This window comes from Danio rerio, chromosome 7, assembly GCF_049306965.1.
Source record: "Danio rerio strain Tuebingen ecotype United States chromosome 7, GRCz12tu, whole genome shotgun sequence".
In the NCBI taxonomy this organism is placed as follows: Eukaryota; Metazoa; Chordata; class Actinopteri; order Cypriniformes; family Danionidae; genus Danio; species Danio rerio.
In genome coordinates this window covers 72,891,468-72,908,153 of record NC_133182.1, presented here as the reverse complement: position 1 = coordinate 72,908,153, position 16,686 = coordinate 72,891,468, and the positions used below count along the sequence as shown (strand labels likewise).

The window sequence follows — 16,686 nt, the reverse complement described above, 5'->3', positions numbered from 1 at the left end:
CCACAGTCGTGCAGAAAATACAGATATTGTTTGTCATGCAATACACAAAACTCATCAGGCTTTGAACAACTTCAGTTGTGTGTAACGAATCTAAAACATCTGAAAGTCTAATGTTTATCAGTACATTACAGAAAATAATGAACTTCATCACAATATGCTAATTAAAAAAAAACACCTGCATGTTACTATTATTTTCATTTTGACGGACGTGATTGAAAATCGATCACTAGTGGGCGCTGTAAGACGTGTTATGCAGGACTTCCCCTCATAATATGTTGATTGTAGCAAAATTTTATATCCACAAATGTAGATTTGTTAAAGTTTCTCCTTGTTTCAAAACATTTAAAATGATTGCAAAATTTTATATAAATCTAAAAAACAGGTAAAAACAAAAGATGCCTTGAGCTTCTGTCAACTTAGATGGACTGACCCCCCTGAATGTAATGTATTTTCTTTTTGTATTGTTTAAAATTTATTTATGTTGTTATTATTATTTTGTAATGTTTTGTTTATTATATGCTGCTTGGATCTAATGTTATCTATGTTTAACAATGGAAGTTGAAAATGCCTCTTTGTTATTTAAGGATTAAATAATAATAATAATAAAAGCTTTACTTCCCCTCATGAAACAATACTATAGTATTCAATAGTATTTATTGAGCCATCCTGTAGCAACGTTTATAATATTTACAACATGTTGTTAATGAATGCACCAACTATAGTAATCTGAAACAAAAACTGTAGTATTCTTCGTTTTAACTACAGTAAACTGAGTGTGTTGTACTTTATCATGTAGTATTGGGTGATATGTCTGTATTACTAATTGTTTCATTACAATAATTACTATAGAATTACCACAACAGATTAATTTAAATACTTTATTATAGTATGACCCAAAAGCAGTGTAGTAATTATTTAATATGGATTATCAAAAAGCAGTTTTATTATAATTTGATATCTTTCAAATGCCTCTGACCCTGGTATATGGTTATCCTGGTCCATAAATATTACTGTAAAAGTGATTGTAAATTAGTTTAAAATGGTATTTGGAGAATATTTAGATACATGTATTTATTTACATGTTTTATTTTATCCAAATATTTTTATCCTATTATTCATCGTAATAAAGTTTTAATTGCATTTATATTTCAGTTTCTTTAAAAAAGATCCAATAATATATATATACAATGACATGTATATACAATGACAAGTGCTAAAACTATTTTAATCATGCATATTATATTTGTTCTCATTTGATCATCACATAATTGTTGTGTATATACACACACACACATATATATATATATATATATATATATATATATATATATATATATATATATATATATATATATATATATATATATATATATATATATATATATATTGTCACAACAATTATGTGATGATCAAATGAGAACAAATATAATATGCATGATTAAATAGTTTTAGCACATGTCATATTGGCCAAAACGTTAACACTTCCTAACAAATGTAAACGAGATGTAAACACTTTAACCCAGTTTGAGATTTTCTTGAGGGAAAACGATACTATGATCAGCCTTCATTAATCATTGATCGCTGGAACACTGAAACTCATCAGTGTTTTAATCTGAGGGCAAAGGTCAAGGTGTTTTGGGCTGACAAGTGGCCATGGTTCCCTTCTGCACGTGTGTGCTCTTCCTTCCCAGCATCAAGAGACAAACAAAAACTCCATACTATACAAAACTAAAGACTACTAAGAACTGTTCAAAAACTAAACTTTGTCTCAAATAATTTTCGTTGCAGTATCTGAAACAACATTTCTGATAATAACAGCAATCTGTAGTTAAGAATGATTTTATTTTGAAACTGCACGCTAGGATATGTTCTCAGACAATCCTTTGACATTCAATTATTTTTCTTCAGCTTAGTCTCTATTTCAGAGGTCGCCACAGCGGAATGAACCACCAACTATTCCAGCATATGTTTTATACAGCGGATGCTGCAACCCAGCACTGAGAAACACCCATACACACTCATACAATTTTTTAACATTCATTGAAAGTTGTGTAAATGTTAGCATGTAGCTAATGTTAGTAACCCTTATGTGCTATCAGGAATGTTTTCATCCATTCTGAGGTGATTTTGAGGCCTAATTTGGCCATAACTTCCTCTGTGTTTCAGGAAATGCAATGATTTTTCGTGACAATTCTTAGTTTGGCATATATATTTTGGGAAAAAAGCTTTAACAATATACTCTTGGCATATAGACTATCCTTTTGTTATGTTTGGGGCCGTTTTTGCCCCATTGACTTCCATTAAAATGGCATTTTTTGATTGCAAAACCATGGCCAGTGTTTGGGAAAGTTACTTTAGAAAGTAATGCATTACAATATTGAGTTACTCCCCAAAAAAGTAACCTGTTGCATTAAGGCCCTGCTTACACTGTCAGGTCTTGATTGCTTAATTCCGATTTGTTGCCTGATTTTTTTGTTTGTCCATATACACGTTAATTGTGACCCATATCTGATACATGTGTTTACACTTGCCATACTATTTACGATGTCGTGCACGTGTAAAGGCGAGTTCTAGCATCTGCGCCACACTAGCTACGATGAAAGAAATTGTCTTGCTTTTTTTGTTCTAGCTCTTCGAAATATGCGAAGATCGCCCAACTTTAAAATGATTTTGAGGTGGAGGAGAAGGGAAAGGGCCGTCATCGCAGCTATGCTATATATGGTGTCCTCCACCATTCAGAGGAATTTATGGGTACGAAAGATCTCAGGTCTGGTGGGAGCAAATTGTGACGACTGACTACTTTCCTCCTCCACTTTTCCTCCTTCCTTCGATGTTGTTGCTGTTCACCGCGGCGGCATCTCCACACGCTTTTCCTTCTACGTCATTAAACCGCAGAGAAGCACCACATCGTCGCAAGATTAATGACATACAAAAAGGAATGCCTAAATCTGAGCTGTTTACATGACAGTCGCATTGTCACATATCCGATTTATTTCCCCTTATGGAGGCCTGAAACCGATCTAAGAATATCCAAATACATGCGTTTCGTTTCATGTTTACAAGGTCATAGAACACATCCGATCTGTGTCACATGTAAAAAATTGTAATTGGGTCACATTTAACTGACAGTGTAAACGGGGCCTTAGTTACTTTTAAGGAAAGTAATGCGTCACGTTACTTTTGAGTTACTTTTTCATACCTCCCTGAGGCTCTTTCAGAACATGCAGGGTATCTTTCTGTTTTTTAAATAGAAAGGCTCTGCGTTTAACGACAAACTATATAACCTACACATTCATTTACTATTTAAAAAAATAATAATTAAAAAAAGATTAGAATATTGTTACCTTCTGAGAACTTCCTGACGCTAAACATGCCGTGAAAGTTGAAAGCAATGTTTGCTACTTTTGTATGTTTGTCTTATTAGTACAGTAAAACTATGTTCATTGACACAATCCCCCTTTCAATACCTTTCTTCCATGAGTTCAAAATAATGAGAAAACCTCCATCACAGAAATGTAAGGCTCAGCCATCTTGATTTCTGTCTGTTATATAACTTGACTTCTAGTTGGTCAGTGTCAGATTTTTCTGATGAATCATCTGCAAATACCGCAGAAGACTTACTGGGACTCACATGGACACAAGATTCTCACAGAAATCAGTCATGTTTGGTGAAGAAAAACTTATGGTTTGGGGTTACATTCAGTATGAGGACATGCAAGAGATCTGCAGAGTGGATGGCAACATCAACAGCCTGAGGTATCAAGACATTTGTGCTGCCCATTACATTACAAACCACAGGAGAGGGCAAATTCTTCAGCAGGATAGCGCTGCTCCTTATACTTCAGCCTTCACACCAAAGCTCCTGAAAGCAAAGAAGTTCAAGGTGCTCCAGGATTGGCCAGCCCAGTCACCAGACATGAACATTATTGAGCATGTCTGGGGTAAGATGATGGAGGAGGCGTTGAAGATGAATCCAAAGAATCTTGATGAACTCTGGGAGTCCTGCAGGAACGCTTTCTTTGCCATTCCAGGTGACTTTATTAATCAGTGATTTGAGTCACTGCAGAGATGTATGGATGCAGTCCTTCAAGCTCATGGAAGTCATACACAATATTCATTCTGCTTCCACTGCAGCATGACTTTATATTCTATACTGGACATTATTTCTGTTAAGTGACAAGACTTTTGTTTGAGCAAAGTCAGACCTTACTGCCCTAATTAAATAATTAAAAATTAAGACATGATCATAATTTATTTTGGTAAAGAGACTTTGGCTAGAGACTTTGCCTTTCATATAAGCCACTTCTGACACTAAATGATTAACTAGAAGTCAAGTTATTATTTGCTGTTCCTAAAACTTTTGTCAGGTAGTGTATACTATTACATCCGGTGAACAGTACTGTGCACTCATTAGTTAAACCGTTTAAGAATTATTCATTATTAAACATGACAAGAATGAGTGACTTAGTGACAGTATCTGAATATGAAAGTGAGCAAACAGCACCATAAAACAGAGGCAAAATATGGCTCAAAATGCTACATTGTTGTTTTTATTGCATGTCATATTACTTTAGCCTCACACATTATTAATATCAACAAATAATAACTAAAAATATATATATATATTGAAGACAATCAGCAGAGCCAGCCCTCTCTTGGTTTGAGTCCATATAAAGCACCTCAAACTGTCCCCAAAAGCCCTTAGAAATGTTTGGCTTTTGACTGCAAAGTCTGTTAATCTACAGAACACATTACCAAATATTATTTTGGTGGAGAGAGAGAAAAACAATTACAAAAATCAAAATAAATAGATCGGAAAGAATCGGATTAGTACTCAATCTAACATCAGGTTTCTAAAGCGGCCATCTTAAAGGCTTCATCATCCATGATAAAAAAAAAAGGTTTACGAATCGAGGGATTTGATGAATTTTTCGTAAGCAGCTTCATCCATGAGTTCATCAAGTTCTGCAGGTTTCTCTATGGTCATTTTAATTAACCAGCCTGGAAGAGGGAGGATTGTTCGTTATATATTATATTGTCATTACAGTATTTTGTGTAATACAGTATTTCCTGGTAGCACTTGCACTCACCGCCTTCATAGCAGGCTTTATTTACTAGTGCGGGGTTTTCTGTCAGCTCTGTGTTGATTGCTGTCACTTCTCCAGTCAATGGAGAATACAACTCGCTAGCAGCTTTGACACTTTCTAAAGCCCCGAACTCCTCTGCGGAAAAAAAGAAGTCATATTTTACGTGCAAAAACAGTTGAAAGGTGTAAAGGCTATTTTATACTTCTGCGTGAAGTGCACCTGTATGCTCTGGTGCAGGCTGCACATGGACACATAGCCCTTGCTGTGGCCGACGCTGATGCGCAGCTCTCAAAAAATATAACTACACGTCGCTACGGAGCATAGCGCAAGCTCTGAGATTGCTCGGCTTGGTAGCGCTGATGAGTGTAGGCAGGGACCGAGAGCCGCACGAGCCCGATGGAGCGATTGTTTACAAGTGTGGAGTCCCGTGAGGGAGCTCCGGATGGAAACTGTTGTTTTGTGTTTACCTTATGATTAAAGTTGTTGCATGTCCATTGGTTCTCGCCTCTGAATGAGCGAGTTTGAGCTACTTCTACATTAAGGTAGAAAAAACAAAACACCAGCTAAGAAACTCGATACAGAGAAACATAAAAACCTCACTGCCAGTTAACGTTAGAAGTTAAAGTGTTATTGCAGAGCAACACAAATAGTGCACAGAAGTATAAATGCATGGCAAAACGCAAGGCATGCGCCGTGGGTCACGACGATCACTCGAGGCAGAAGTATAAACTAAAGCTTAAGATGAAGAAATTCATTCTCACCCATTTGATCAAGCTTTGTTCCCACTTCTGGAAGCCCACAGTACACAACATCACCTAACGCTTCCTATGGAAAATAAACAAGAGATTAATTGTGACTCATCGCATAGAAAATAAACGTTTTTACATAATAATTTTGTGTACTGTGTACACTACCTGACAACAAACAATAGGAACAACAAACAATAGCTTGACTTCGAGTTGATCATTTGGTATCAGAAGTGGCTAATATGAAAGGCAAAGGCCTCTAGATTACACTTATTTTACCAAAATAAAATATGATCATGCCTTTATAAAGTCATCTGGAATGGCAAAGAAAACATTCCTGCAAGACTCCCAGAGTTCATCAAGATTCTTTGGATTCATCTTCAATGCCTCCTTCATCTTACCCCAGACATGCTCAATAATGTTCATGTCTGGTGACTGGGCTGGCCAATCCTGGAGCACCTTGACCTTCTTTGCTTTCAGGAGCTTTGATGTGGAGGCTGAAGTATAAGGAGCAGCGCTATCTTGCTGAAGAATTTGCCCTCTCCTGTGGTCTGTAATGTAATGGGCAGCACAAATGTCTTGATACCTCAGGCTGTTGATGTTGCCATCTCCTCTGCAGATCTCTCACACACCCCCATAATAAATGTAACCCCAAACCATGATTTCCTACACCAAACTTAACAGATTTCTTTGAGAGTCTTGGTTCAATGTGAGTTCCAGTTGGTCTTTTGCAGTATTTGTGATGATTGGGATGCCGAAATATTTGAAAAATCGAGCACTTTTCCAAATGATCAACTAGAAGTCAAGTTATTATTTGTTGCTCTTACAACTGGGATCGGCAACAAGACTTTTGTCAGGTAGTGTACATTTCACATCTGAGATAAAGGTTTTTATTTACATATATATGTGTACTGTGCATATATATATATATATATATATATATATATATATATATATATATATATATATATATATATATATATGCACAGTATATGCACAATATATACACACACACACATAATGTGCATAAAATACAAAACCATACAAAAGAAAAATATTTACACAAAGTATATATTTGTATATAATTTGCACTGTATATAGATAGATATAAACAAATATTTTCTAAAATATAGTGATGTATATATTTATAAACATAGTAACCACTAACCACTAAGCCACCTGGCTGCCTTCTTGCAATTCTTTATTGTTTATTTTTTATTGTATCTGGTTGAAAAGAAGTCCCAATGAACTATGTGGCAGAAATGGGCTTCCATCTATATTGTTTTAGTAGTAAAAAAAACCAACAGCAACAAAAACAAAGTCAAAATGATGTGATGTAACATCTAAACCTGAGCAAAATTGCTGATGCCAACTGTGCCCACGCTGCCCTCCACTCGCACCCATTCGTGTTTGTCTGTAAACTTCAGAGCTGTAAGGACAAAATCAACATTAATGAGCATGATAAAAAACACAAACAAAAAGGAATTTATCAGTCTATATTTATTTGTTGTATTCTACTACATACTACAATTGTATTATTGAATCATTTTTATTTCATTTTATTTGGTGTGCTTTTGAAATTCTTTTTGTTTTGTTTTTTGAGTCATCTGTTCATGTCACGGTCACCAACGATCTAACCTTCATAGAACGCTGGAGAACATTCACATTTACATGGACTACAATCCTGTCTCATATGAACTACAACTCCTGTCATGCAACACAGACACACCTGCTCCACGTCTCCATTGATTAGACTCACACAGCTTATGCTGATTACAAGGACAATAAAAACAGCACAAACACACATTGTGGCTGAGTCTTGTTCTACAGTTTTGTCAACATTACGATGCGTTTTCCTTGTCTTGCTTTGGTGTGTTTTTGACCCTCGCCTTGTTTGTTTATGTTGTCTGCTGCCTGCCTGTACTGACCATCTGCCTGTTTATCTACCACGACTCTGGATTGCCTGTGTGCATCTGTTTGCTCCTGATTATAAACCGTCGCATGCCTGACCATTCTGCATTTGGATCCGCACCCTGTTGTCAGCTTCACATTCACTTTAATTTAGTTTTTTGACAATAGATTTAAAAGCATTAATTTTGGTTAAGTACAGCTCTGTAACTGCATTGTTATAAACCCTTGACGCTTTTTTTTCTAAAGTTCTCTACAACACACACAAAAAAGAATAAAATCACCTAAGAAAAACAGACTTTCAAACTTCTAACATTATGTTTTTCTAAGTAAAGTTATACCTAGTTGACGCCTAAAAACTAACGTTGACGAAAACCGTTTGTGTTCTGTATTGCATTTGTTCCAGTCTGGACCCAAAAGCTGCGCATAAACACCTAAAGGACGGCAGTTGACTGAACCAACAATGTACTGTACATTCTTCACCGGTGTGAGAGGATGTACCTTTCCAAACCTGTAGGTGGCAGCATCTATACAGTCATTCCATAGTGCTGCACGCATACAGGTCATAAACAAAGCAGCGTTTATGCAACAATTTACAGTACTTCTCACCATACACTATAGAATAAACAAGAAATTTAATTTATGTAGTTTTGAAAATTGGGGAAATGGGAAAAATTAGCGCTTTCTATCAAAGGAGCCAATAGATACAGACAATCAGAGACCTGTCTTTCACTGGCGCTAATTCTACATGCTAAATCAGACAAACTCCCACCGATTTGAGCCTGAAAGATGCCTTTAAAGACAGCAATAACTGAAAGTTGCTGACAACCTTTATTTCCAATATGATAACATATTCCCAACAGAATTTTTAGTAGGGGGCGGGTTTTATCTATGCATTGCTCCTCTTCTTTCACTTGCAGCAGACTTATCATTGGAAAGGCGTGGCTAAGCATATTTCATCCAATCTGTCAAGCTGATGTCATCAGAAAAGGATTGACGTTCCAGAGTGAAAGTAAAGTCACGTTTTTTTATTAAAGTTTACACATCTTTTTTCAATGAATTAGGATTAACATGCACAGATCAATTGTTCACTTTAAGACTAACGATGTGAGCTAGTTTAATAAACAATGTGCGTTTAGATTTTTATGAAATTTTGAAGTAACACTAAGTAACTTTTTTTGCTCATTGCTCCCCCTTGTGGTTGATAAGTGCAACTGTCTGCCACCGGTGACATGAATGCTGGCGCTGTTTAAAGGGTCACGAAACACCAAAACACATTTTTTGAGCTGTTGACAGTCATATATGTGTCCCACACTGCTAAAAACACTATTAGGACACCTATATTTCACTAAAAAGTGTAAATTGGTTGTTTTTGTGTTATTTCAAGCAAATTCATACTTCCTGTTTGAAACGAATTTTTGAAGCTGCGTCACGGTCATGACATAATAGCGTGTATTCCAGCGTGCAGACTGGGCGTCTGTGCCAGAGTGTGTCTTATTACGTCTTACAGTGTGATGCATTAATGCATGAGTAAGGCTTGGTTGAAACCAATCGGCGCGCTCTACTGTGCAACTTCATTAATATTCATTTGTGTCACCGTGTTTACACCACAAAGACGCCACGTTGTGTTGGCAAAACAAGCGTGAAGGGTTGCTTTTATAGTTTGCTGCCGTTAAGTTTTGTTTTCATTTTCTCTCTGCGAGAGCTCATCTGGATCACGTCTGGATTAACAGTGTACGCGACGCTCGACAACAATAACTTACGTGTCTAAGGAGGATTATTGTTTACCTGAGAGCTGTTCTCATCTGCAAACGCTGAAATCTGGATTTGCTTGTAGTATTCTCTCCATAAAGACGCGGCTCTAGTTGCTGGTGATTGTCCTGTCTCTACAGATTTGGTAAGTGAGCGACCAGTGCTCTTTGTTTATTCAGTTTGTTCGTATCGAATTAAGTTAACTATTGCACTGAGTGCAGAAATGTTAGCACCGCATTTTGTGACCGGAATAACACATTCGGCTTTCTGACGCTACCTGCCGTGTGCATCTAAGTTTCCGGGAAATGCAGAGTTTTTTTTTTCTCTCATTCGCCGTGCGGTATCAAACATTGCATGAAAAATACACGCTTGCAGCAGTTCCTCGAATCAAATATCTCGTTTGTCGCGAGGGGCATGAATGAATTCCCTGAATGAAAGAGCCAAACTGCAGTTAAAGTCCAACATTTAATAATTTGGCAAATAATTCGACTACAGATGTCCATGTAGGTTAAACACTTCTCCTGTCTGTGTGGGTGTGTATTTTGACTCTGAAACTCGCGCGTGCACAAATAGACACTCCCACACCATCCCACTTTAGTTCCTCCGACACTCCCCCCTAAACAGAGCTGGACACGCCCACTTTTCTGACTTTTTCCAAAGTAGAGGTGTGAAAACACCCTGCTGAAACGAGGGGGTTTCATGGCCCTTTAAATTAAGGGATAGTTTACCCAAAAATAAAACTTACTGCTTGTTCTCACTCAAGTGCTTCCAAAACTTTCATGGGTGAACACAAAAGAAGATCTTTTGAAGAAAGCTGAAAAGCTGTAACCGTTAGGATAGTAGGGAAAACAAAAATTATGGATGTCAATGCTTACCGGTTTCCAGCATTCTATAATAATCTCTTCTTTTGTAACTCACAAACTCAGACAGGTTTGTGACAAGTGAAGGTGAGTAAATGATGACAGGATCTTTAGTTTTGGGTGAACTATATCTTTAAATACTCATGAGTTTGTTGACTATAAAGGGACTGAACCAGCAAATGCAGAAAAGCTGTTTATAAATTCTGTCTATTATAACCAGATGAAGTAGCTCGTGTACACATAATGTCTTAATATCCTAAATAAAGTGGGTTGCCATAAGTTTAAAAGGCTGTAATAAAACAGAATCTTTATTTGTATATCTTTTGGCTCATGTCAATCTCTCTCTCACTGTGGTTTCTTTGCCGGCTCTGCTATAGTGTTCATTTTGAAACTTGCATATTAGATTGTTTCATTTTATTGTTAGCTGTTGACTAACTCCACCTAGGCCACGAGCAAAATATGTGATCATGTGGTAAAGAAGATCACACTGTTCTTCTCATAGTCTGAATATGTTTACCGTTCTGCTCGGAGGGACAGGCAAGCCATTCCTAAATGACTTCATCTAAATATTGTGTTTGAGTTTCTTGCTTTTGTTGAATACAAAAACAGATGTATTGAAGAACATTGGTAACCAATAGAAGGTGGCACGGTGGCGCAGTGATTAGCACTGTCACCTCATGGCAAGAAGGTTGCTGGTTCGAGGCCAGTTGGCATTTCTGTGTGGAGGTTGGAGGTTGCATGTTGCTTGTTTACATGGGTTTATTCCGGGTGCTCCCCCAAAGTCCAAAGACATGCACTCTAGGTGAATTGGATGAACAAAATAGGCTGTAGAGTATGAGTGTGTGTGTGAATGTGAGGGTGTATGGGTGTTTCCCAGTACTGGGTTGCGGCTGGAGGAGCATCTGCTGTGTAAAACTTTTACCGGAATAGTTGGTGGTTCATTCCGCTGTTGCAACCACTGATAAACAAGGTACTAAGCCAAAGTCCAAAAATGAATGAATGAACCAATAGCCATTCACTTCAATAGTATTTCACCCCACTGTCAAGGTCTTACTGTTGCCAACGTTCTTCAAAATATCTTATTTTGCATTCCAGAATTAGAAGTTTTGAATGTGAGTAATCTTAAATATTTAGGTGAACTATGCCCTAAACATTGTTTTAAGTCCTTTTTGTGTCAATTTTGAGCAGTTGATTAAAGTCAATCAAAGTATATAATCATACATACTTTACATATATATATATATATATATATTTAATTGTAATTTTTATGTAAACACAATTTACAATCTTATTCTATTGAACTTTTCCTTTAAGCGTGTCACTTTCAAGGACGTGTTCTCATAACATAAATATTAACTTGGCTGATGATAGTTTGACCATTTGAACTCCATAAATTATTTCCAGATCAGCCTATTTTACTGCAATAGCTTTGAATTCTGAAACTAACTTCTCACATTTTCAAACTGAACATGACGCAGTCACTGAGATTGAAAGTAGCAATAAAAGTTCAAGTTAAGACATGCTGAACAGTGTCATCTCCATGCTAGGCAATTGCAAAACTAAAAAAACGGCTTGCAGACAGGTTTCTCGCACACCCACTGTGGGTTTATGTACAAGGAATCCACAAAATTAGACTTGTGTGTAGGGCAGTGCAATATGACTAACATCTTATGGACAAAATAAAAAAGTCTATCATATCACAAAATGCTTTATCATTTATTTAGTAAAATACACCATAAAAAATGCTGTGTTCCACACAATCTATTTGTGTTGTGTAGGCATGGGATGATAACCGTGTTCAAGGTATACCGCAGTTTGGAAAAGGTTTTAAAATTTTCTGTTATACCCTTCCTAAGGTATATATAAGGTTTTTTATTTACGTTTGTTGTTGTTGTTTTTTAGGACAACAGCATCTCCAGCAGAAAACATATCCAAAGACACCATTTAAAATAGTTTTTGAAACTAATAAAGATAGCAGAAGTCAATGATTTATTTTAATTATTTAGCCTCACATGTTTACTGTTACAAAATATTTTAAATGTTTCTCAAAATAAAATATATTGTTCAATGGGGGAAAAAATGTTTTTTATTCAGACATTTAAAAAGAGCATATTATAGAGCAGTAATCACTAGGGTTGGGTCGATAGATGATGCCATCATCCCTCACCGATGGCTAGGCCCACCCAGAATCTGCACTCGCAGAATTCCACAGATTTTCAGCCCATCATTAATTTTGTTTATATACTTGAGTAAATGTGGGTAAATCTATATTTATTTCGTTTTTTTTAATTAATTTCAGTAATATTATTGTCTAATGTGAAAATGTTCATCTGATTTATGTACAATGCAGTTTGTTAAGTAATGTTTTCTGTCTTTTACTAGATAAATTACATGACAAACTTGCTTTATTTACCAAATCAAGTGAATTTAATTGGATTTGCATTTTAAACATTAAATAAAAGTTAAAAAGACATTAATTTTTATTTCATATATTAAGGTTTTAGTTATGATACTACCAAAACAATTCCCCAAAAATCCACAGATTTCTACCAAAATTCTCAGCAGAAATAGCAAAAAACGTCCGCAGATTTCATCTGGCCCTACCGATGGCTAATAGACACCCGATGCTGAGCATCATGATCACCTGCCCCGCCCCCGTTGCAGCAGCAACCCGCTCGTGAAAAACACACACTTGGGCCCGGTTTACACAAACACGTCTTGGCATTTTAGAACCATAACGATCCACGTCCACATTGGCATTTCATCTAGCATTAAGCCCTCCATCCACACTATACCGCTGAAAATGCACATCACTAGGCATGGGCCGGTGTTAGATTCAGACGGTATGATAACCTTGGATAAAAATATCCCGGTTTTATGGTATTATCATTACTGCTTTAAAATAAATTCTTTTTAAATGTCTGAGTAAAACAATATATTTTATTTTTTGAAAGATTTATAAACATGTCTGGCTACTTATGCTGTCTTTATTAGTAAAAAAAAAAAAAAACAGATTTCTTTACTATTTAAAACTGCGTTTTTGGATTTCTTTTCTGCAGATACTGTTAAAAAAATACATACATACTTAGGAACGGTATTACCAAAGATTTTGGCGGTTTTAAAACCTTGACTTTTCCAACCGCGGTATACCTTGAAAATGGTTATCATCCCAATGCTACACATCACGTGACCACACACACCCACTCTGTCATGCACTCTACTAGTGATGGGTCGTTCTTGAACGAATCTTCAATATGACTCGAAAACTACGAGTCCTCTCAGGGAGGGATTTGTTCATCCACGCGTGCGCACATTTGTGCAGGTAGTATCGTTCATTTTAAGTCTTTTGAGTCGTTCATCGCGGAAAGGCAGAAGCCAATCAGAGCCAGAAAGAGAATTGATCCGTTTATCTCTCGAGTCCTCTATCAGGTCTCAGTCGTTCGTTCACCACGGGCCAATCATATGCGTTTGGAGCCGGGAAAAGAATTGATCCGTTCATCTCTCCAGTCCTCTATCGGGTTTGAGTCATTCGTACATCACGGGCCAATCATATGCGTTTAGAGCCGAAAAAAGAATTGATCCATTCAACTCTCGAGTCCTCGGGTTTGAGTCATTCTGTCAAGTAATGAACGAACGACTCAAGAACCAGACGACTTGAAAGGTGAGCTAAATATCATGGCTCCTATTGACTCAGACTGTGTACATTGGTTAAGATTATATGTGACTGTCAGTGTAAAGTGAACGAAGCACTAACATTTGAAGACATGAAGAGGTGAGCCGAGCAAAGAGACAACAATACCTTCATAGATAAAAAGAGCAGGTAAACATTGAGTTATTATTTTCTTCTTCTTATAGTATCCCTATTTATGACTTATTTGTCGTGTGATCAACCTTTTGGGCTAGTTGTAGATGTGTTTGAAAGCTATTCGTAACATTTAATAATATTTTGGCAAATTTAACCAAATGAATGAAATGACTCGAAAAAAGATTCGTTCATCTCGATAAATGAGACTCAAAGATCCGAGTCAGTAAAATGATCCGAACTTCCCATCACTACACTCTACGCGGACATCTAAGCTCCAGGTTTTGAGCAAAAACCCCCAGAGAGCAGTGCATGTCATTTATCAAGGATGTACCACTGGATCGCGTCTCACTATAGTTGTTAAACGTGACATTTAATTAATCTTGTCTCTATCTAACGACTCTTCTGTCTTTTGAATCCATCAATCTTTCGCTTTCAAACTTGTACTTAGTAACTAACCCAACCCTAGTAATCACAATGCCGTGAAACCATGATGTTTTTATCCAAGGTTATCATACCATCAGAATCTTATACCGGCTCATGCCTAGTTTTGGGACAACATGAAGGAATTAAGTGGACTTGATCATTTCTACAATTTAAGTGGATTGAACATAAAACAATTAAGTTGGCCCCCAAAAAAGATCAAGAGTTGTTTCGTTACAGCTCAATTTAAATAGCTTGAACGGACAGCAAATGTCATTTTTTGAGTGTACAATGTTTAGGCGAATGCTTTTTCATAGATCATATGAGCATAATATTACACATCATTACAAAAATGCAGATAGAAACATGAATAATAACGTCATGCAAAAGTGATGTACAACGTTTACTTTTGCTTTTTATTTGGAGATATTGTATGTTGAGACTGTTGTTTTCTTTATTTTATTAATATTTATATGCATTTCTACATGCTGAATCAAAGATTTGACCTGAAGATCTAAAGTGAAAAATATCATGAGTCTTTGTAAAAGAAAATAAACCTTTCCGTGTGGTCAATATAGGTAGCCTAATTGGTCGAATTTACAGAAAAAGTACTATATTATTTTATATATCACTGTCAGGATATGAGATTTTTCTTGTCATGTTCCCCTGCCCTACTCGCATGATGAAACAAGGAATTCAAATGAAATACATTTCCATATAACAATATCTCAGAGCATCAGAATGCCAGGGGAGTCACTAAATCTTCATGATTTTATATAAATCTCGATTTGAGAACATAATCCTTAGGAAAAAGTCGTCTGGCACAGCAATGAACACCATCATAGCTGAGGACTCCCAGAGGGGCAATGCCTCTACTGACTCGGATTCAAGCATCAGCCCATGCAGAAACAATACAGGTTTAAACCAGATTGTGAGCAGGGCTGAATGCTGAAGCATGGCTGGGCTTTATGCAAGACACTTCTGTCGTATATTTGATCTTGGGGCATCTTGAGAGAGAGAGAGAGAGCACATAAAAATGTGATGCATAGGTTCAATTTCATATTACAGATATATGTTTCAATGAATGGCTGATTTTAATGTGCAAAGTCAGGAGCTTCTGGTCAAACTTCAGAGGCACGAGGTGCAGCAACTTTAACTCATATCTCAACATAACCAAAGCCTCATGACAATCGAGAAAATCAGTCAAGCGTGGGGAGTTTGATGCACGCGTCAGCAAAAATGACATCGACCGGTAGAAATGCACAGAATATTTTTGGAAATTCGAAATGTTGCGTAAAACCTTCTGATAGAATCGGTTCGAAGGATTTCAACGGAAGTCAGAACATTCGAATCCTCGAATAAATCACTGGAATGTACAAAGCCTTCATGACGTAACACAAACAAGCAAAAGTTACAATATAACCATTCGTTTAATCTCAAAACTGCATAACAAACACAACATTCCAGCACATTAAAGCTCTAAAAATAAACTAAAGATTAAACAATAATATCTGCAGCCCTGCTACCTTGTAAAAAAATGTGAGTAAAACTGAGGAACCGTGAAGTTCAGTAAAGTTTTTTTTACCTCCCGAAAGCCGCGAGCTCGTGGAAAGCGTCCTGAAAACGTTTGGTTTTAGCGAATTTTGGCAGGTCCAAATATGTGGAGGTCTCGCGAGCAGGGGCAATGCTGCTGAAAAGTTTGCCGAAACGCATCGGAGCGCTGCACACATCGCCATCTTCACCGACTCCGGGCTTCAGTCATGAAATAACAGCCTGATGCACTTGACCGAACGGGAGGTGCGCGCGCCCGAGTGGCAGAAGCGCGCTCCCGTTAACTAACAGCTCACTGTGCTGATAAGTTGATAAAGGGTAGAGATATCGATAACGACAAGAACATTGGCACAGACTGAATGACCCATTATATACAAAGTCCAACCATGATGAAAGCAAAAGGACGCAGTGAGTAAATATATCCCTCGATTCCCAGATCAAACGTGCATTTATAACCACTTTATAGGTCTTAAATACAGAACAATGTTTATTAGTTGCCATATATGTCACCTAATATGACACAAACTAACAATTCCAGCCATTTTGAGGACATTTCA

At 36.9% G+C, this 16,686-nt stretch overlaps 1 protein-coding gene across 1 annotated transcript; it reads right to left on the bottom strand.

Annotated features, from left to right (window-relative positions):
- Nucleotides 1–4,528: 4,528 nt before the first annotated feature.
- gcshb (glycine cleavage system protein H (aminomethyl carrier), b) lies at nt 4,529–16,381 on the bottom strand. The gene is given in 5 exon segments (NM_001002579.1): nt 4,529–5,001; nt 5,091–5,222; nt 5,849–5,912; nt 7,183–7,262; nt 16,164–16,381. Coding segments are annotated over 5 exon segments (525 nt in total). The 5' UTR covers nt 16,315–16,381; the 3' UTR covers nt 4,529–4,903.
- Nucleotides 16,382–16,686: the final 305 nt, after the last annotated feature.